Source organism: Oxyura jamaicensis, chromosome 1 (assembly GCF_011077185.1).
Source record: "Oxyura jamaicensis isolate SHBP4307 breed ruddy duck chromosome 1, BPBGC_Ojam_1.0, whole genome shotgun sequence".
NCBI lineage: Eukaryota > Metazoa > Chordata > Aves > Anseriformes > Anatidae > Oxyura > Oxyura jamaicensis.
Window position 1 is genome coordinate 68019013 of NC_048893.1, and position 22219 is coordinate 68041231.

Genomic DNA, 22219 nt, shown 5'->3' on the forward strand with positions numbered 1-22219 from the left:
TAAACTACTTTAAAATTGCTTCAGATTAATCTTCCTGATTGTGCATGTGTAGGCAAGTATGACAGGAAGAACTTTGAGAATATTTTAATACCTTTTAGGAACTTGGAAAACAACATATAAGATTCCATTGCAAAGATCTAGAGTTGCCTCTTAAACTGGCTCTTAAAAAGCCATCAGTATCTTTAAAGTGCTTAGGGTTAATGGAATCTGTCAGGAAAAAAAAAAAAAAAAGAAAGAAAAGAAAGGAAGAAAAAAACATAAAAGAATTAACAGTGCGTCCCTGCTTTTGTTTTGAAAATAGGCTGTCATGCTTGAAAACAAATATCCTATTGACATGGCCGCCTGTCAACATGGGCAGAATGAGCTCTGCCTGTAGATCTACCCAAAGCAACTTACCTGAGTAGCTGAAAGTATTCATCAAGGAGATGAATGAAGGCATCTAAACAGCAGTGCACAAGAACTGCATTTTTCACTGTAATGGGTTCAGCTCAAATGTTGTTACCACATTTAAAGTATTTACTAGTTCAGATTAAGGATTAGCGCGTTAAAAAACATCAACCAAGGAGACACATGCATTTCTGCAGACTTTGAGCAGCTATAGGAAAGATTTCTTTTAGAATACTCTTTTCTCCACTGTGGATGAATTGAGAGACCAAGATTACCTGTCACCAATAGCCTTATTAGTTACACTTCAGAAAGGCATCTTGTCTTCTAGAAAGCTCTTTACAGAAATTATTTATTTATTTTCTTCCATACTGAAACTAGCGTAAGAAGATTCTCAGGTGCAACAGATCGCCTCAAGAGACTAGTAATGATATAAACCACATTATTTTTCTAAGATGTGGATGGGTGAATAGCAATAAAGATAATCCACTTAGGGCAGTTCTGCTAGACACCTAGCAATTTATGTAAAGTGAACTAACATTGAAAGTAGGATTCTCAGGAGTGACAGTATATAAAAGTCTAAACCTGATGGAGATGGCTTTTGTGGCAGCCATGAAGATGGCTTGTTCTTTGATAGGTGGGAGTGGCGAGTGGGAAGAAAGTTAAGTCCAGGAGCTTTCTCAAAGCAGAGGAAAAAATATGAAGGAAAACATTAAATGTTAATGTTAACATTAATGTTAACATTAATGTTAATTGAAACATTTTATTTTTATTTTTAATAATATTTGAATGTGGTTTACTGCTCTTAAGGCATAAAGAGCTGATATTTAGGTAGGTGAAAAAAAGAATGAGGAACTATTACCATGCTCTATCTCACATTATTGCAGTACCTAGATGAGCTTAAGTAGCCCTGTAAAAAGAAAAGGTGAATCATAAGAAAAAAAAAAAAAAAAAAAAAAAAAAGACTTGGTGAAACAAGTTCATTGCTGAGCAATGTTTGCTCAGATCACAGACCTGAAAGTGCACAAGATCCTTCTCAGCATGAGCTCATGCTGAACTGTACTTGAAATTCAAGTATGGTTTTATGGCCAACGACTGCTGGCTACCTGCAATCAACTTTATCAAAAATGTCAGTTATAATATCAATAGCAAGATCTTACTGCTGCCTGTTTTAACAGAGCACTGAGATTCTAGCCTATTCTTCCTCATCCTCAGTTTACCTCTATTTCTATGGAAATTCTTGCCTATTAAATAAGTGGAAGTCATTTTACAGACCAGTCTCCTTCTGTAGCAGACGATCAGAGAGAAATCTGAGCAGTGCATCAGCCAGGGATTTCCCTGCAAACAGTTGAAGCCAGCTTTCTAACTAGCAGATAAGTGTAGAGAGGCTGACATGCAGCAGAGCACTGGCACACTGCTCTGCTCTTTCACAATAAATTCTCTTCCATAATGGCAAGGAGTAAAGAAGGAAGTTGGCTGAGTTGTGTTATTTACATTAGGATTCCTTCCACACCGGACACAGATAGCTATGTTCCTCCTAGCCGTGACACTGCCAAGGCTCAAATACCAATTGCAATGGTAACCTGTCCTTGTAAATACAATTTGGAATTTATTCATACTCAGTAACAATTGTTATGCATCCTAGATTTCAAGTTGTTTGGCCAGTGCTGTCAACTGCTAATTATGCATCTGATTCATGAGAAAAAAAAAAAAAAAAGTTATCTAGAACTGTTCTAAACCTTGCCAGTCTTAAGTCCTTACACAATCTTGATTCCTTACTCATGACTGATAGCAGCAATCACATCACAAAGCTGCAACAATGAAAATCTTGCTACACAGAGGATAGAACAACTAACAGTCTTTCTTCTGCTGGCTTGGGAGCCTCTGAAGTGTGTAAAGCTGAGTTCAAAACCTGTGCTGTACTCTGAGCACTGGAAATACTGGGAATGCTAATCTATCCTTAACTATGGCCATTCGGTTCCTTTTCTCTTTGAGTAATCTCAAGACAAGGCCTGGAGATGGGAGGAAGACCAGGGACTCCATACTGGGGCAGCCAGTTCTCCGGAGTTGCTAGAGATAGGCTCTCTATAACAGCAGCTGATGTGCAGATAGTTGAGAGCATGCAGTTTCTTACCTGGGCTTTCTTCCTGTCAGTCTCATGTACAGGTCATAGAGTATGGCTGGAGCCTTGTGACTGACAGTTATCCAGTACTGGTTTATCAAGTAGTTTGATGTCAAGTGAGCATTGGGTGTTCGGAAGGCCTGCTCCAGTGGGTTTCTTTTGAATGTGGACATGACATACTGTTCTGTAAGAGAGCAGGAATTTTACTTAAAATCAAGCACTCGTCTGAGCTGGGCACAGCCATACCAACATGCTGTGATAAAACCCAAGTTATGATGCTTGCAATGTTTAACTTATCATTCTGCAGATCATGTAACTGGGGTTTGGACAAAATAACCTATGGTCCCTTGTGGATTTAAAACTGATAATATCATAGAACATCCCAAATTGGAAGGGACCCACAAGGATCATTAAATCCAACTCCTGGCTCTGTAAAGGACCATCCAAAAAAACAGACCCTATGTCTGACACTGTTGATCAAATGCTTCTTGAACTCTGGCAGGCTCAGTGCCATGACCTGGGGAGCCTGTCCCAGTGCCTGACCACCCTCTGGGTGCAGAACCTTTCCCTAACACCCAGCCTGACTCTCCCCTGTCCCAGCTCCATGCCGTTCCCTTGGGTCCTGTCACTGTCCCCAGAGAGTAGAGCTCAGTGCCTGCCCCTCCACTCCCCTCGTGAAGGAGCTGCAGGCCACCATGAGGCCTCCCCTCAGCCTGTTCTTCTCAGGGCTGAACAAACCAAGTGACTTCTGCTGCTCCTCATACTTCCCGCCCTGTAGACCCTTCACCATCTTCATAGCTCTCATTATGAAAACTCTCTAATAGTTTTATATCTTTCTTACACTGCGGTACCCAAAACCATACACATTACTTGAGGTGAGGCTGCACCAGTGCAGAATAGAGATGACTCTGTATTACTTATTTGAAACATATAATACCAGCAGGCATAAACTTTCCTATTAAAACACTGTTAATTTAATGGAGGAAAAGCAGGCAGTTGAAGCCTTAAACACTTCAAACCAAGAAATTGCATTTCTGCTTTCACTTCCAGTAGATGGTAAGTGAAACTGGTAAATGTTCTTCAGATTATGCTCAGATCACTGAAAGCAAACTTTGACCTATTAGCATGAGACCTTTCATTGACCTTTTATTTCTAATAAATTTTCAAAAGGGCTAGTGTCAATATTACTTGGAGTCAGGAACAGTCTACATTCTCACATACTGTGCTTCTCAAAAGGCATCATTAAGTCCTTTCAAACCACACCTGACTTACAACATCAAATACTTCAGCCTGCGTTCACATGAGCTCTGCATGCAAAGCAGCAGCAAATTATATTGCATCCCTAACTTGAAAACTCCCAATAGGGTGGCGAGTTTCATTCACTTTGTATGTTAAGGCAGAATATTTGGGGACTGATTCTGAGCTCCTGCAATGGTACATTGCCACAGAAACAGCAAGTATCTTTGCATGTTAATGGAATGGCAGTAGTTGAATGTAAGACTGCCATCTGAACGATAGACAAACAGATGGAGCTCCTATTCCTGAGCATGAGTGAGCTAAGCAGAAAAGAATGACATTTTTTTCCACATTTAAAAAAATTGAGCTATTAGCCCTCAAATGAGTTTAAGAGTTATGACTCCAATCTGTGCTCATATTAAAAGCTTATGTTACAAACAGAAAATCAGATGAGAATTTGCAAGTCACAAGAAACATCCAGATCATCCTTAGATAAGCAGATTCCAGTCGTAATATTCAGGCACTCTTCACATGCATCTGCAGTCAGCTCATGAATGCACTTCAAGTAGTGATTTTTGCTTTATTTGTTCTAAGTAACAACAACTTCGTAAAATCAAGAGGGAACTTGTTAGGCACTTAGCTGCTAAATTTAGACAACAAAAACTTACATTAGGACAATCTAATTTGATTGCAAATTCATTGTTAACTTTTGTGTCCAGTATGCTGCAAACGGTGAAGGAGCAGGTCTTACAAAATTTGTCTGCCATCTGCATAGCTAGAACTGAGTGACATTCCTTCTATTTTATGCAGCCACACTGCAATTATGTGGTTATCCTGTGGTCATCTTGTGGACTGTGGTATGGAAATCTTATTCTTTGCAGCACATTCTCTCATTGACATAAATGAAAGGTGGAAGTGTTGAAACTGTTGCCCTATCAGAGAGAAATGCCTACATTGCCTTTTGTCTTTCCAAGCATACTTGTAGGTTACAGCAGTATATGCTGAACACACACTGGCAGGCAGTGCTTGTTGCTAAACCCCACATGTTTCTGCCCTAAGCCTGGGCAACCGCAACTCTGCAGCAGCAAGCAAGGATTTTTTTTTTTTTTTTTTAAGAAATGAGTTTACTTACTGTTGTGGTAGCTGCACTCAAGACATATATAATCTAATGAAGAGAGAAACGGGTATGCAGGGAAGATGCTGCCTCTGAAAAAAAAAAAATGTTGGCCTAGCCAGAGGAGCCTCCCAGTATGCAGTGAGCACCTGCAAAGAGCTCAGTGAAAACAAATGCACTGAGATCATGAGCCTGCAGGAGGGCATTTGCAGAGGTGAAATGCAGCAAGCAGCTGCACTGCAGCACTGGGAAAAAGAGATGGCACAGGTTGCTGATAAATGTGTCAACAGCTTTGCCAGCCAAAGTGGAGTGACTCTTCCCAGTGGCAGATTAAGTAGGTAAAGAGATCTGCTCTGAGTGTGAAGAGCTCTGTATATCTGTGCCCAGTCAAGAAGCTCATGAATCAGGAGAGCAGCCCCATGAACTCAGCTTCTTTTCCCCTTAAGGAAGTTTCTCCAAGAGACAATAAATCCCAGTTCACTTAACTCTCACCTGTTTATCAATATTTAAGTTTTTTTTTTTTTTTTTTTTTTTTTTTTTTTATCATTTCATTTCCTAATGGAAACACAGCAGTTTTACTGGGAACAGCTGATATTTTGGAATTGTGATAGTTTTGATATTGTCTGCATGGCTCAGTCTCAATTCAAATCCTGACATTACTATACCACAAATCTAGTTTTCAACTGTAAACTAGTTGTGAAGGTGACCTTTTGTAAGACGTTAAAGATATTGCTGCCTTTCTTTTCTCTTTGCATTTTTTGCAGAAAAAGCAGAAAGTACATCCCTTGTCATGTCAGACCATCAGCCATGCACAGAATTCACTCAGATCAGCAACACCTTTCTCATTTTAGTTACTTAAGGCTTGTACTGAGAAATGCAGCGGTTCAAGCAGCAACAATATTATGCTCTTCTCTTGGTGTGAGAAGAACCTATATCATGAACAGATACTGCTGAAAACTCAAGAAGAATTCTGGAAGTCAGGAATGAAAGCAATGTTGTTTTAGAAAGCAAATAAGAGGGAAGTGAGACCAGTCTGAAAGACTTTCTGAAAGAGTTAGGAAAATGCTAGTTTTGCATAACGTGGAACAGTTAATCCTACAAACGTTTTCTCTACAAATCTCCCCTATATGGGCTTGCACCAACTCAGCACAATTGCACTATCTCCTATGTTTTGGAAAAGATTCAAACTTCACAAAATTAATAATAGCCTTTTATGCTATGACAGTTTGTTTTTGGAGAGAGAGTCCAACAGACAGACCAGGCAGGCAAAGAATCCTGATCCAAAAACACATCACCTCTAGGAGCTACTGAAATGACAGTGGGTGTTCTTTCCCCTTTACCACTGCATGAAAACACAGCAGAAAATTCTACAACTCAAGGGTATATTTCACAGGGGGAGAATCAGACATGGGTCTCTCCTAGACAGACGATCAAGGATAAATTGATTTTTTTTTTTTTTCCACACACTGAACACTATTTTAAAGCATGCTTTAAGAATTTGTCTTGAGAAGAAATAACAAAATGTACTTTACACAGTCAGACTAGTAAGACTTGCACTGCAGCAAAGCAGAATACACTTCTTCAGGTTAATACTCAGCTGTCTGACCACATTTTTTTAATAGTAGGGAGAATAACTGCAGTAACAGAAGACAGAAAAAATCCCAAGGCATAGCATTCTTTGTAAAAGAAATAAACCAGTTAAAGTTCCTTTTAGCAACAGAGGTTTGTTTTTATCTGGAGATCTACTGAATAAGCTGTTCTGCAATGTATGTTTCAGCCTAAGCTCTTACTTAGACTTATATATTTTTCAAATATTTTTCTTTTAGATCTTTCTATTCCTTCTCTGCAAGTGCATCACCTTGGTACTCATGTTCTCATGTCAGTCTTTCCTGTTCCCTACCCAGGGCATCCTCAGCCTACTTCAGTCTCATTTTCTCTGTTTTTTCTTTCTCTCCTTTCCTCCTCACCAACGAATCCCAACTGTGTGGTGCTTGCTGTAATTCCTGCAGTTTGTCCTGGTGTAAGTCTCAGTAACCAGGTGCTCCAGGTCCTTCCCTCTGCAAACTCCAGTTTAGATTTTCACTAAAATGCTCAGTCCCATGCAAGATGACCCCCATTCCCCAGTCTTGTTTCTTCCAAGTTCACTCTCACAATCTTCCATCTCTATGATCAGTTGCCTACCTCCATGACCTGATCTGGTCGGTAGACACCCACCTATAACAATTTCAACCTACAAAGTGAAGCATTAGCAGAGCTAAACACAATTGGAAATGTGCTTTCAGAAGGGGAGAGGGCAACAACTTGAGTAGCAGCAGATGCTGCCCTATGTTCAAAGGAAGGAACTGGCGGGTGAAGTTTGGTTAGTCTCTGCAGGGGCTGGACTACATGCTGGAAGCTCAGAGAGAGCATTGGTCTGAAAAGCCAGATGTGAGTTCATGCCAAAAGAGTGGGTGCCCAGAAGCCAAACCGTGAGTATATAGAGAAATATACCCCTCATAGCCCTCTGCAGCCTGCTGATCTCAGGAAAACTGTGATACAAGAAGGGTTTAGATAGAACACCACAGTGTCACACAAGGAGAAAAGACTGCCTTCAGTCCAATCACAAAGCTAAACTGCTTATGCAAGCCTCTGCTGTGCTCAGATGATTTAATTGTTAAATTCACAGTTATAAGCAAAGTAACTGAATAAGATCAATCACAATGCATTAATACATCACTGTTTTCATCAACAGAATTATACAGAAAATAGATTAGAAAGGCAAACCTCAGGTGGCAATGTTATGGTGGCAGTTGCCTAAAGTAACAGCCTGTAAGCAGCTTTCCATTTACTCTTGTGAAAAATCCACAGAAGACCTGAATTTACAAGTTATGAGGCTGCATTTTCAAAAAATTGATCTGTGATGCTTCACCTCTCTTCTCAGACTGTCTCAAACCACATTAGATCTCTTATTAAAAAATGTCAGGAAACTGGTTTGATTTTTTCACAGCTCTGCCAATTGCTGAAGCCTCTTTTCTGCTAGATCAAATTGCATGGTAGGACATTAGTAGTTTTCTTCAGACAATTCTTGTTCTGAAAATGCAGTCATGGTCTGATTCGCTTCTGACTTATAGTTTGCCAGTTAAATAACGCAAAGCAAAAGTTGAATGGTGAAATAGCACTGTAGTGTTTTTCCAGCATCCTGCGTTTTAAGCGCAAAGATGTGAATGATTGTATAACAGAAAGCAGATCAGGCCACATACATCTGTCCGTGAACGTACTGAGTCTACATGGTATTTCACAGTATGCAGCTGGGCAAATTTTGCTACTTAGCCTCAGTGTCAGTTTTCCACTGAAATGGTGTCATGATTTTTCTCCCTTTGTTTCACCGCTGCCTCAGAAGTAGAGTCACTTGAAAAAGACAGCCATGCAAATCACTTGAATTCTTCCACTGACAACATTCATCACAGAATATCTTGGGTTGGAAGAGACCTTAAAGATCACTTAGTTCCAATGCCCCTGCCATAGGCAAGGATGCCACCCACTACAGCAGGCTGCTCAGGACCTTGAACACCTCCAGGGATGGGGCATCCACAGCCTCTCAGGGCAACCTGTTCCAGTGCCTCACCATCCTGAGTGAAGAATTTCCTCCTAATTTCTAATAAAAATCTCCCCTCTTTTTGTTTAAAACAATTCCCCCTTGTCCTGTCATTATCTGATTGAGCAAAGAGTCACTCTCCTTCATTTTTATAAGTCCCCTTTAAGTACTGAAGAGCTGCAATGAGGTCACCCCAGAGCCTTCTCTTCTCCAGGCTGTATATCCCCAGCTCTCTCAGCCTTTCTTTGTAGGAGAGATGCTCCAGCCCTCTGATCAGCTTCATGGCCCTCCTCTGGACCCATTCTAACAGGTCCATATCCTTCTCAGGCTGGGGGCTTCAGACATGGATGCAGGACTCCAAGTGGGGCCTCTTCACAAGGCAGAGCAGAGGGGGACAATCCCCTCCCTCAACCTGCTGCTCGCCACCCCTCTGTTGATGCAGCCCAGGACACAGTTGGCCTTCTGGGCTGCAAGCATGCACTGCTGGCTCATGCCAAGCTTTTGGTCCACCAGAACCCCCAAGTCCTTCTCTGCAGGGCTGCTCCCCATAGGTTCTTCTCCCAGTCTGTCCTCATGCCTGGGATTGCCCTGGCCCAGGTGCAGCACCTTGTGCAATGCCTAGCTGAACCTCCTTAGGTTCATGTGGGCCCACTTTTCAAGCTTGTCCAGGTCCCTTTGGATGGCATCTCTTCCTTCTCTTGTATCGACTGCACCCGTCAGCTTGGTGTCACCTGCAAACTTGCTGAGGGTGCACCCAATCCCACTGTCTGTGTAACTGATAGATACTGAAAAGCACCAGTCCCAAGCCAGATCCCCGAGGGACACCACTTGTCACCAGCCTCCACACAGACATAGCGCCATTGTCCACCACTCCCTGGGTGCAATCTTCTAGCAAATTCCTTATCCACTGATTAATCATGTGATTCACAATCAAAAGTCAAACTGTTCTTGAAGTATATCTGTCATTTTAAACTTTTACTTCTCTGGTCTACGCAAACTATTTCTGTTTAAAATATTTTGCATAGACAGAGGAAGAAAGGCTATCCTACTTCCTTAATATACCAATTTTCTGAAAGTTAGAGCTTTCTTTATAAGGATGCAAGATTCACTATTGAGCTTCTCCAAGAGATTTCAGAGCACAAAAAACAAACCAAACCAAAATAAAGAAACACAAAACCCAGCTACCAGGAAAGGAAAATATCCAGTTACAGCTATGTAGAACACCTTCTTCTAGAATTTAGAGACTGGTTCTCTATTCCTTTTTCCACCACATTAATACCTTAGTTTAGGAAAGCATGTACTTTGCTGGACTGTTACATGATCATGCTTACAATGAAAACTGAATAAATGTTTTCCTGAGCTGAATGAGACCAGCACCAGGAGTTTTTGCTCACAGGACCTCAGTAACTGCAATTCGGCCTCCCACACATGGTTTGAATGACAGATGCGGAATGTCACCTAACTACAGGAAACCACCTTTTCAAAGCTTGGCCAAGGCTGACATGTTCTAGTTTTAAATTATACCTTACCCATTTCTCCCCAAAAGAAAGGGTTGATTCCACCTGTTGTACAGTTGTACACCAACATATTTTTTGGCCTGGAAAAGAGAAAGAAGTATTATTTTAATGTGTGAAGAAAAGCACCCAAAGATTTACTAATGGAGCATAAAAGCTAACAGCGCATGTAAAAATAACAACAGCTCATTAGAAAAATTACAGAGGAGGTCATTTTTCATAAATATGAAAACAGTAGAAAACATGAAGTTTTAATTAGATTCACTCAGTTTCTGAAGAGCATATTTAGTTAATACAGACAGATGGGGCTTAAGATAAATTATCCATATATCACTTATCTAAAATTAAAAAAGCATGCATGCTGACAAATTTGTGATTGTTTTTAATAGTTTCTTTTAGTGTACTGTAAATAATTGGTCCAAACTAACCTCAGGGATGTACTGTGCATTTTACAATCATTTACTTAATGGTTATGATCTGCAATACTTTTGAATTCTGTTTGTCAAGGCGGTGATTATAAATCAATCAATTTCAACAAAATTCTCAAAAAAAAAAATCAACATTTTTTTTTCCATTCTCCACCATCCAGCTGAGTCAGTGGTCTTGGTAGAGTGCAGAGCTTCTACAACAGGTAGTGCAGACTGCAGTTCCCTAAGTTTTAGAATCTAATTCCCCCCAGTAATATCACTTGCCCTGAAGGATACTGACTTTCTAACTAGATAATTAAAAAATAAAAAAGTTAACTCATACATGCTATCCTTTGAAACAGCACCTAATTGCGAAACTCACTCAAATAAATCAAATTTCCAGGAGGCTTTTTTTTTTTTTTTTTTTTTGTACACATTTTATTAACCTTGGGGTTTTGCTCAGCTACACAAAGCTTTAAATCAAGTTCTGCACTTGATCCTTTAGTTTAACAATTATTTGTGTGGGATCAAAATTAAGAACATGCATCTTTTGCCAACAAACAGTTAGAAATAATGGCACTTCTACTATGGCTGAAGACAGGTCTTCTAGATACGGTGCTGATATACTTTTCATTAGCATATGCTCTTTTTCTTTCCCAGCTTTTTGGACAGTCTGTAGCCATCTTAATCTGGAGGCTCTAAAGGGTTTGTGTGTAGGAAGATATATTTTCTCCTGACTGATACTTTGTCTGTTTCAGATGAAAAAGGAAGAAACTATGAGAAAAATAAATCTGAAAAGCTGGTGAGCTGCCTTTTAAGATCCTTTTAGGTTCTCTGTATTGAGGTTAATGTATGAAAATTTTCTCCACTCTCAGCTCAGTGGAGAGCTCTGTCCTTCAAAGTAAAATACTTCTGCACTTATTTGCCTGGTATTTCTCAGAGTTGCATAAACATCTAGAATAATTCATGTGCTTTACTCTGTAGCACTTCCTACATAATGATCAAAGGTCAGAGATGGAGGCTCACAAGAAAAGAACTTAAAACTTTAATGTCACTTATCCATGCCATTCTGAACAAAGCAAAGAATAGGGGGATTTTAGTTCATCTCTCCTATCATATGAGTCTATAATATATATATTTTGCACTATTTTCCAATGAAAACATTCAGAGTATTTTCACCAAGAAAACTCTAGAAGCCAGTTGAAAAGCAACTCAATGTAGCTATGTGAGAATGGAGACATTAAAAAACAAACAAACAAACAAACAAACAAAACCTTCAGAAAAGTAACTTATGAATGAGACTTGTCAAGTGAGCTTACATTTTACTAGGAAACAGGTATTCCCTGTAGCTTTAGAGATTTCCTAACTCTAAAGTCTAGCTTCATCATTTCTGTATGCTCTTAATCCTTGATAAACCTGGGGGATAAAAATGTGAACCAGAAAATAAACCAATTAGGCTCCATTTAGCTTCTTTCTAGGTTCTCCCCAAAGTCCAGGTGCGATCAGTAAGTGCTCAAGCCTAGCAGAAACAGGAGTGCCTTCCCACCTGTGCACAGCAGTGTACCACCCAGCTGCAAGGGTGAGGTTGATGACAACATCTACTGGAATCATATCGGCTACTGCTTCATTGTTGGCAATGACAGTCCGCAGAATCCCTTTACCTGCCTGTGGGACAAAGGAAAACAGACACTGACAGTACAACCACACTAACATTTCATTAGCTTAGAGCGTGGGCAGCCCTTCACTTTAGCACTTTTCAAGACTAACACCTGATGCAGAAGACTACTTGGTTTCTGTGAAAACAAACTCGGATCTCATAAGGTCCCACTGTTCTGCATTTTCAGAGGAAGTCTAAAGCATGATGACATGTGCTGCATATAACAAGAAAATCAGTGACTTTTAGTTAACTAAATATGAAAGAAATACCTTAAGAAATAAATATATTTGAATTTACTGCAATAAAATTCCCAGTTAAGTTCCATTTTCCTAAATGACCCAGGCAGATGAAGGTCTGAGTATCCCTCAAAGAGAGCAGTTGCTTTGGAAAAAGCCTGATAGGCTTTTTGAAAAGTTTTCTTCCTCTCCTTTGGATGTACTCACACTTTCTTCTTTTACAGAGTTGCACTTGCTACTTAAGGGAATACCACTTGCAACACTGATTTAATTTTCATGAGCTAAGGCTTCTGAACTGTTACATCTTATCCTTGGAGCAGCTCTTAGAGGGATCATAGACAGAAAGACTCAGATACAAGCAATCATGTAAGCTTCTCCACATGACTCCAAACATCCTCCTCACACCCATGGCATGCAGTTAACTTCTGCAGTCTTAACCTGCACCAACCAGTTATGTTTAGACATGAAAACCTTTACTTGCAACATGCCTACTTACTGTTTTTTGTAGATGCTATTGTTCTTAATGCTATCTTCAAGTGAAAAAAAGCAATTAAAAAGACCCAAAGCAGACAATGAAACTCAGCTGAAAATTTTCAGCTGCTGTGAATGCATGCCCACTAGAGACTACCGTGTGATCAACTATCTCATTTTAATAGGTAGAAAAATGGTTTGACCTTTTGGGGGTCAGGTTTCTAAACCAGGAATTTTGATGGATGTTCTGCAAACATCTGTACTCAGAGCAGCATGTGATGGTTATATACACAAGAATGAATTGGACATTTAGTATATTCTATATTTAATGGAGACTGCAGGTTTAAATGTTGTAAATTTCTTTTAGTATTTGAAATGGTTTGGTATTTCTTTATCAGTTGTGACTTGATTTCTATTTGTGGTTACTTTTTTTTCCCTTTAGTAAAATAGAAACTACTTCAGCTGAAGCCTTTGAAACCATTTGCCAGCTTGAGTCTGACATTTCTTGACAGCCTCCCAGCTGAAGTGCTTTGGGGCCAATTGCTATTTAAAACATTACATGGTTCTGCCCTACAGCTTCATTGCCTTGCAGGGAAGAAGGTGTTTACATGTAATGTAGAACAGTGAGACAAAATGCCTTAATTATAGTCCACCAGAAATGTAATTAACTTAATTTTGTTTTTCCATCAGCAAACAAAGCTTCTCTCTACAGAAGCTGAACAAACTGTAGGTGAAGAAAATTAATTGCACTATCAAGGACAACTTAAAATCTCATATTTCATTAATATTTAAAAGAAATACTTTATTTGTGGAATGAAATGATGATGTAGTCACAGAAGAAATTTTTTTCCAAAGTTTGAAGTTCAGATTATACCCAAGTGAACCTAAAGATCATCTGAACAAAATATAAAGTTTTTTTTTTTTTTTTTTTTTTTTCCTCCATGAAAGATGAGCTTGTCACACAAAAAGTAGTGGATCTGCAAAATTAAGGAACTGTATAACTTTTCTTTGTTGTGGTGAAGACATGGGAACACTGTAAACAGCACAAGATGCTAGGAGTAAAGAAAAGACAGGCAGTACAAGCTTTTGAGTAGTCAGCAATGAATAGAATACTGATAGATAATTATTTGAAAGAAACTATGATACCAATAGGAGCTAATAACACTTTGTGAACACAGTTTGAGGGCTTTGGAGATGTGTCTCTGAAATGTGTAACTGGGGTTTCAGATGAAAGCATTAGCTGGGATAAACCCACTATTTAACTAGTCCTGTGGATTCCAGAAGTAACTGTAATAGTTTCTATTTATACTGTACTTAATGTACAAATGAGCTTTTAAAATAACTTATATATTTTATTTTACTCTCCTATGACTGCAGACTACTCATCCTTTTATACGCTGTAGAGGGCTGATTAAAACATAGTTTTACAAAGTAATCAAGTTGGATGAAACATATATGAACAAAAATATCTGTCCATAGCTACACAACATAATGCATTGTTGATAGAGCTAAGGCAGTGATTTTAATTCAGAAATATATATATATATCTAAGCCAGGAGAAAAGACATGCAACATTACTGATATCATAAGATAAATTGTAATTATAGTTTTCATATTGAGGGAATATTTTTCTCAAGTTACTCATTATTTATCTTACAGGTTTGCTCATCACTATTATGCACCAGTGACTACACCAGGGTTAACCAAGAATGTAGTGAATCATCTATTTCACTGGTGAAGTCTGAACTGATTGTTGTGTACATCATCTAGATGTGCTCTGCAGAAGCAGAACTCCTGCACAAAGCAATGGCAAGTGAGACACAGAATCTTTGTTACTGTAGAGTGGTCACAAACTGTAGCAGGGGACTTAGCAACAATATATATGAAGATAAATCAAAGTATAAGTAATGCTGCCTCATATTTGTGGTATGGTATTCCAGCCAGAAAGTTAAATTCTATTATAAGATTCAATCTCTGACACCTGTGAATTACAGCTAGTTTCAGGGATGCATTCTATGCCGTTTCTTTGGAAATTTGGCCAAATTTGTCCAAATCCCTGAAAACTTAAATTCATGTTTAGTGAACAACATGCATACTCTTTCAATGGCCTTTTTCAAGAGCAGCATAAATAGTATGCTGTGTGCCATAAGCACATAGGTGCACAGGAGGCACGTGCCACCTTTCTACAAGATTCAGGAAGCTGCTATGACACTTTTTTTTGCAGTTTCTAAGCAGGACTTTAGAGTATTCTTTAGAGTTGCTATTTTAGTAACTAATTCCACTCTACGGGAACTTTAAATAGTACTAGACATACCGCAACAAATATTCCACTTGTCCCATTGAAGCTGTCAATCCAACCCTGCAAAAAAAAGAATGATTATTGCTATGATAGATGATAGGTTGCTTACACTGTCTTCAGAATGGCCAAAGGGTTATAATGCTGTGGTGCCAGATAACTTGTCTCATTGCTTCTTTAAGACAGATACCAGTTGCCAGGAAGCTAACTGGAATGAGAGTATCTAATTGATTTTAAATACAGGATGCTTTGCATGATACATCATACTGTCTGCAATTTACCTATCAACAACACAATCAAACTTTGTTTTTTAGAAACCACTTCTTTCCTATAGCAACTTGACTACATGAATAAACTCTGGCTTTAAAACACCTTGGTGTCTTGGTGCTGTCAGACTTGCTGAAAACTGTCAGCATGTTATATATCCATCAACATAAAATATTCAGATGCCATTAAGACGGATTTGATTACTTCAACTAATTTCTAAGGCAAAGAAGAAAAACGAAACAAAACGAAACAAAACCAACCAACCAACCACCACCACCAACAAAAAAACATTTTGAATCCCATGCTATTCCAGCCCCTTGGGGGAGCTGGAGTTAGAACAGTGATGAGCTGGATGAACTGAAGTGGTTTATGACACCTAGCAGAGTTCAGTCTGTCTTTATGAGACGAGGAATTTGGCCCAGAGCCTTGACTGTATCTCAGCCATCTTTGGCACAGTTCAAGCTTTATGACAGGCAAAGGTGACTTTATGTTGCCTTTCCAATTTGGCTGCAGTATTAGGACACATTATTCCTACTGGTATATTTAGCCTAGTGAATTGTTTTAGTCCAGAAGTACAGCTGCATTTAATTACTGTGGCAGACACATTTGTATCTGCAACAGGCCCATACAAGAATGAATCCAATGAATTCAACAGCTACCGAAGTAAGACAAAGATATATAATGTGTACCATTATCAAATGTTTTCAAGGACCATGTAAAGTTTAGGGCCTCATCAGGGCCTCATTAACAGGCTGTCTGGAACATGGAAAAAACTTGAACCGTAATGCAGCATGACTGTAACTAACTTTCAGATTTCCTAAGGGTTTCCCCAAACCAGTACAGAAACTCTCCCGTGTGTCTGCCTGGGCATAATCTTCTGCATATGACTGTCAATTGCAAGTTCAGCATCTTACACAAATACTATTCTATCTCTTCTTAGTATTGCTTAAATGTGTTCTTTCCATGCACAGACAAAAATCTGTCAAGATGTTGAAGAATTACTGTTCTACTTCAGCACGGATCCTCCACTTCTCCCATATGCTTTCCTATGAACTGGGGTACCTGTTTCTCAAGTGGACACTACCAGAAGTAGGAACAGTTTCCAGGCAGTACTGCAGCTGCATCAAAGGACTCTCAGCAGGGAATTGGTATGGATTAATGCTTACTGGGAAAGGCTCATGCCAGCTAGCTCCCACAATGGATGGCCTGATGATAGCAATGTTCAGATTTCCTTTCTCTTGCTGAATCAGATATTCTGATAAGGCTTTGGTGTAGGTGTAAGTGTTGGGCCAGTCCCCAAGCAGCTTGGGTGTGATGTCTTGAATGATAGATTCATCCAACCACCTATAGAAAACAAGAAGGATAACATCATTGTCATCTGTCACACAGAGAGTATGCAGAGGCAAAAAAGACCAGTTAAGACAGAAATCCTCACCTGAAATGAAGTAAAAGACATTGAAGACAAAGAGTGACAAGGAGTGACTGGATTTGGATTTAGCTTAATAGCTCTGTGGGATAAAAGTTATTTCTGTTTTGGAAGTACAGGATAACTCTGAGCTTCATGTTGTGATGTCCAGCTGAACTACACGTCTACGCTATCTTATTGTAAAGCAATCTCACGTGTTTTATGTTTCAGTACAATCTGTTGTGTACCTGTGGTCTACAGTTCCTTTGATGGAGTGTTCCAACCTCATACTCTAGCTAGGTAGCACTCTTCTTTAGCCAATACAGTCCCTATATGCCTTTCAAGTACATTCTTGGTAATCTTGAGTTACTGAGTTGAATAGCATTGCAAAGGTTACAAAAGCTAAAACTAGGTACTACAGCAACAGTATTCAACTTGCACTATTTAAAAATGTTAGATGCTCCTTTCTCCTGGTTTTCCACTGGCTTGTTCACACATAAAATTTCAAAATTGTCAGTGTTAGCTTCTTCAAAAACAAACAAATAAACAAACAAACAAATAAACAAACCAGATCACCTTATTAAGATATTCAGTTATTGAATCCATCAGAAACAGTTACATATATACTTTTAAAAATGTGGTCCTTACCACTGCAGTGCTGTGGTGAGAACCTAGGGCTGTTCCCTGGCACACCAGCAATACTTTACCAGTTCTGCCAGCATTTAGGTCTAAAGGACAGGAACTGGCTGTACTTCCACAGCTCTCACAGACTGCTGCCAATCCAGGACAGGTTTTCAGTAGGCTGATACTGCACCACTGAATCAAAGATTAACTCCTATAATCCAATTTGTAATTAAGTCAATGGACTTACAGCTCAGACTGACTGGTTGTACTCTTTCCAGGGGCATTGCAAGCATACTGTTTCCTGCAGATCCTCAGTTCACCCCTCCTTATCTTGAAATTCAGAAACAGGTGGAGGTCATGGGGAGAGGAATAAGGTGGAGACTGTCATACCTGGAGAATTATTTGATCGCATCAACTTAAATATTCAAACTCCTAATGGTTCTGGTGGCACAGTGCTTTTCAGATGACTCTGACTGGAGTCCTACCAGAGCCGAATATATTACAGTAAAACTTGTATTGGAAAACAGTGACTTGTTGAAACTGCTAGTTTGCAGAGAACGGACTTCAGTGAATCTCTCAGTTTCAGAACTAGCTAAAAAGAATCTGACATTTTTTAGTATATAGAAATTAAATATTTTAAAGAAAAATCAAAGCCATATGCAGGCACAAATATTTTCCTTTGCAATCTTAGTCCCATGTTCCACAAATAAGTCAGAAAAATTGTTTAAGCATAAAAAAATGTTGAACTAAGCAGAGGCTATAAGTAGCACACAATATTGACTTAATTTACAAAGCCTGTTTAGACAGTCATGGAACTTGGTCTCTTCAGGGTCACAGCTAAATTCATTGTCTGAATCTTTCAAGTAATTAATTAACAGTCTACCAAAAGGAGACATCTATTTCTGCAGATCCTGGAGGAAGTCTAGGTTGATTTGTGAGCTCAGATTGAGCTACATACAAATATTCAATTGATGTGGCAGATTATATGTTTCCCCTATTGCCCTGGCAGCACTTAGTAAAATGACTTCTGTTTTACACATATAAAACCTAAGGTTTTCAATGCAGAAAAAGTATGAAAATACTGGAAAGCAAGGATATAGTAGGAGAAAAAGAAGAGAAAAATAGACATCTGGGAAATGTGTATGGGATTTCACCTGAATACAGAATCATAAGCACATACCAATTGCATGGCCAAAGCATCATTGAACAGATCTGTTATTTAGTCCAGTTGTGGGGTCACAGCTTTTGGTGCTTTTGCAGTTCTTTTCTACTTGTAGTTTCATGATGCAATTAACCCCTAAAAAATTCACACTGCACAACACCTGCTCCATTCTGCATGTCTCTTCATTACCTTACTGTCCTAACATCCCAGAGGCCTGCAGCTTCCTGCTCCTCCATGCATCTCCCTAATATTTGCAAATTTGATTTGCAGAACACTTTCTGAACCAATGACCCTGAAGACGGTGATTTTCAGTGGGAACTACTTGATTTTAATGCCTTTGAAGCCAATAGTTGTCTTTGCTCTGGGTAATTATACCTCTACCTCCAAACACTGTAAATGAACAGATGCCATCCTAGTTGAGGGCATGCTGTGACTTCTATCTCAGTAGAAGTACCAGAAGGTCATGAACTTCTGAAGAAAGGACACAAGAAAAACTGTAAAACAAATTACAAAAGCTAAGAAAAAAAAAAAAAAAAAAGGCAAGAAAAAAGTATCTCTAATTATGTGACTAAGAAACAATAACCAAATGTACTGCCAAGAGAAACACGTTGAACAACACATTTGAAAGCGCATCCTCTGTCACTCTTGCCTTTTAGATGTCATTCTCTCTGCTGCATATGCAAACCATGATAAATGAAATTTTACTGTCTTGTGTCAAGCAGATAAAGAAGCAACCTCTGGAGCAGCAAGGAACTTCTGCATGTTTCTGAATAGCATCTTTTTATCTTAGCCATCAGTACTAATTTTTTCCAAAGTTGCAAGTGGTGATAAGCTTTTTGAGGCAGTGAAAGGTAATATTGATGGTGATGAACTCCAAATGACCTTGTAAAACTGAGTCAAAGGGCAAAAAAGGTGGCAGCTGAGTTTCACTGTAGATAAATGGTAATATGTTTAGGGAAGAACAGACTCAACAGGTCTTAGAGGTTGCTAAACCCAGGACTGGCAGTTAGAGCTCAGCAAGAGCTATTGGGAGCACAGCTGACATCTCTATGAGATCTCCATGTCAAAGAGTAGTAGCCAACAAAAAATTCACTGAAGTACTGGACATTATCACATAGAGAACAAGACAAAGGGTGTCATTTTGAAGCTATTTAAATAAAACCTTGGGTGCCCACACCTTCAATACTGCACAAACTTCTCTATGGCCTTCACCTTCATGAAGGAAGAGGAGTTAAAAAAGGCAAAGAGAAAGGGGCAGGTAAAATCAAGGAGACAGATTAGCTGGCGTATGAGGAGACAGCAAAAACACTGGAACTCTTCAGTCTGCCGAAGAGAGGATACAGAGTGAATGCAATACAGTTTTACCAAACTGCAGAGGGATTGAATAGGGCAAATGCTGCAGATACTGCAATGCTACAACTACAGGACAAGCAATGAAACCATTACTATGACAGTTTGAAACATAAAAAACAAAGTTCATCTTCTCAGAACAGTTAGTAAACTTCTAGAACTTGCTGTCACAGGCAAGTTGCAGAGGCAAGGTACCAAAAATTTCAAAATGAGATTAAACAAATTCAGGGCATAAAAAAATGATATAAAAAGGATAGGATATAAAAACCCTCATACAACGGTTCTGGTTTCTGAGAGGCTACAAGGGCAAAGGATCACAAAGAATATCCAGGCTCGTGCAGTTACCTTGCAGAGCATCTCCCATTGCCACTGTTGAGGGCAATATACTGGGCCAGGCAGTCCATCACTCTAATGAAACAGGGCATTTCTTATGTTTTTTATCACGCTCCACTTGCTGAATAATTGACAAATGATAGACGACTCGACTCTAGCTGGAAGCAAAAATATTCAAGACCATAGGCTACATGAAAAAAAAAAAAAAAAAAAGAAAGCACAGATTCATACTACATTTTCTGGAGTAGTACTTTGTGAAGTAATTTATTTTGGCAAGAATCAAGTAGAAGAAATAATTAATACCAGGTCTTTGGGTTACTAGTTCACAGGTTAGTTGCTTATATCACACAAGTGGAACAGCACGAGAAGACAAAGCAAACAAAGTTATGGCTGTAGGAAAATTGTAAGGGGAAGGCTTCCTGGGATGCTTATCATCAGATTTTGTTATTTTTTCTAATTATTCTTCATTTTTGTAAAGTCAATTAAACATGCCTTTTTGTTGTTCTGTTAAATTCCTAAATTTTCACACTGAACTGTGGTTTTCAACAGAGAACCACAGAATGAGAATTTCTGTGGATGAACAAGTAAGCCATGTGAAGACAGTTATCCTGTGGAAAGCAGTCATTAGGCAGTGAACTCAGCAGTCTTAGCTGCAGACCTTGGAGCGTTAGAACCTCTTGGCAACATTTTCAAACTGCTTCTAAAACAGCCTGTTTCTTACTCATCAACACACAATTCCAGCTTTGCATTACAGAATTCTTGAAATAAGTAGAACTGATGTTGAGAAGCTGGAAAGAGAAAGAAGTGAATATAAGGTATAAGAAATCTCAGATCTTACTAAGGTAACAGCAGAACTGACAGCTTTAGAAAGAAGAAGCATAACTCCATTCCTGGTAGCAAATGTACTGTGCATAACTTAGTGCTGGACTCTCATGAAATCACAACGTCTTTTTTAAAATAGTGTGTGGAAAAATGTGTAGGAGTAATTGAAATCATAGTTATCAAGTATGGTTTATGTTATTTTGTAATTCTTTTGTATTTGGAACTGCATTTTGTATTTGGAACTGTTAAGCTCAACAAAATGATTATCAAGTGTAACTTCAGCAGCTCTCTGGATAAAAGTACTTCAACCTAGAATCTCTATTACTTCTATTTTCAGAAAACATCAGTAAAGCTAGTTTCAAGAGAAAATCCAGAAAGCACAGAGTTACTAGACAAAATTCTGTGGAATGTACATCTCAAAACAACATGGAATAAAAGCTTTCTCCTCCTTTGGACTCCCTCTCATTATGGACACCATTTCTTGCTGGCATAAGCGTGTGCAGACAAGGCAATACAATAACAACAGCAATGATGAACAGAAAATCTACAGTATTGATTATGTATACAGAACAATACAGAAGGCTTCTGTGGAGTGAAATAAAACCAACACCAGAAGAGGTGATGCTGTTCCTACTTACTCCACTAAATCGAAGAGCTTCTTGGGTTCAGCTGGGGGTGGGTAGATGATTTCATCTATGCATTTCCGGACACAGTTTGCATAGGCGGTGGAGATGTGGATGAAAGCCTCCAGCTTCTGCATCTGCCGGGCCATCTCTAGAAGTCTCTGAGTGCCCATGGCATTCAGTTGCAGGGCATGTCTAAAGAGGACAGGGGAAAGAAATAAAATGCATTTCATTGGAAAGAATATATCAAAGCTAAGCAGTACCCAAACCCTTTTTATTGGCAAATAAGGAAAAGGCAAGTAAAGGAAGGGGTCACAGCAGAGCAAAAAGCTTCAGAGACATTCAATGGTTAAATCAACTTTCAGTGCAGTGCTATTGGATCCACTGTTCTGTCCACAGAATGAAACTCAAATACTTTTCCAGTTCAAAGGATCAGAGGTAACTGTTGTGGTTTAACCCCACCAGCAGCTAAGCACCACACAGCCATTTGCTCCCCCTCCCCCCTCCCTCTCTGGGATTGGGGAAAGAAACAGGAAAATGATGCCTGTGGGTTGAGATAGAGACAGTTTATTAGGAAAGAAAAGAAAAGAAAAGAAAAGAAAAGAAAAGAAAAGAAAAGAAA

The 22219-nt window shown here is 39.1% G+C and overlaps 1 protein-coding gene across 4 annotated transcripts in view; it reads right to left on the reverse strand.

Moving 5' to 3' along the window:
- The window catches only part of FAR2 (fatty acyl-CoA reductase 2), a 146413-nt gene that overhangs the window by 9368 nt on the left and 114826 nt on the right, over positions 1 to 22219 (reverse strand). For all 4 annotated transcript variants that reach the window (XM_035348117.1, XM_035348142.1, XM_035348133.1 and 1 more), the window contains 6 exons: positions 21613 to 21792; positions 16445 to 16622; positions 15030 to 15074; positions 11898 to 12016; positions 9960 to 10027; positions 2519 to 2690 (listed from right to left, as the gene is read on the reverse strand). In XM_035348117.1, the coding sequence (XP_035204008.1) occupies positions 2519 to 2690; positions 9960 to 10027; positions 11898 to 12016; positions 15030 to 15074; positions 16445 to 16622; positions 21613 to 21792 (762 nt within the window). The remainder of the gene's footprint in view (positions 1 to 2518; positions 2691 to 9959; positions 10028 to 11897; positions 12017 to 15029; positions 15075 to 16444; positions 16623 to 21612; positions 21793 to 22219) is intronic.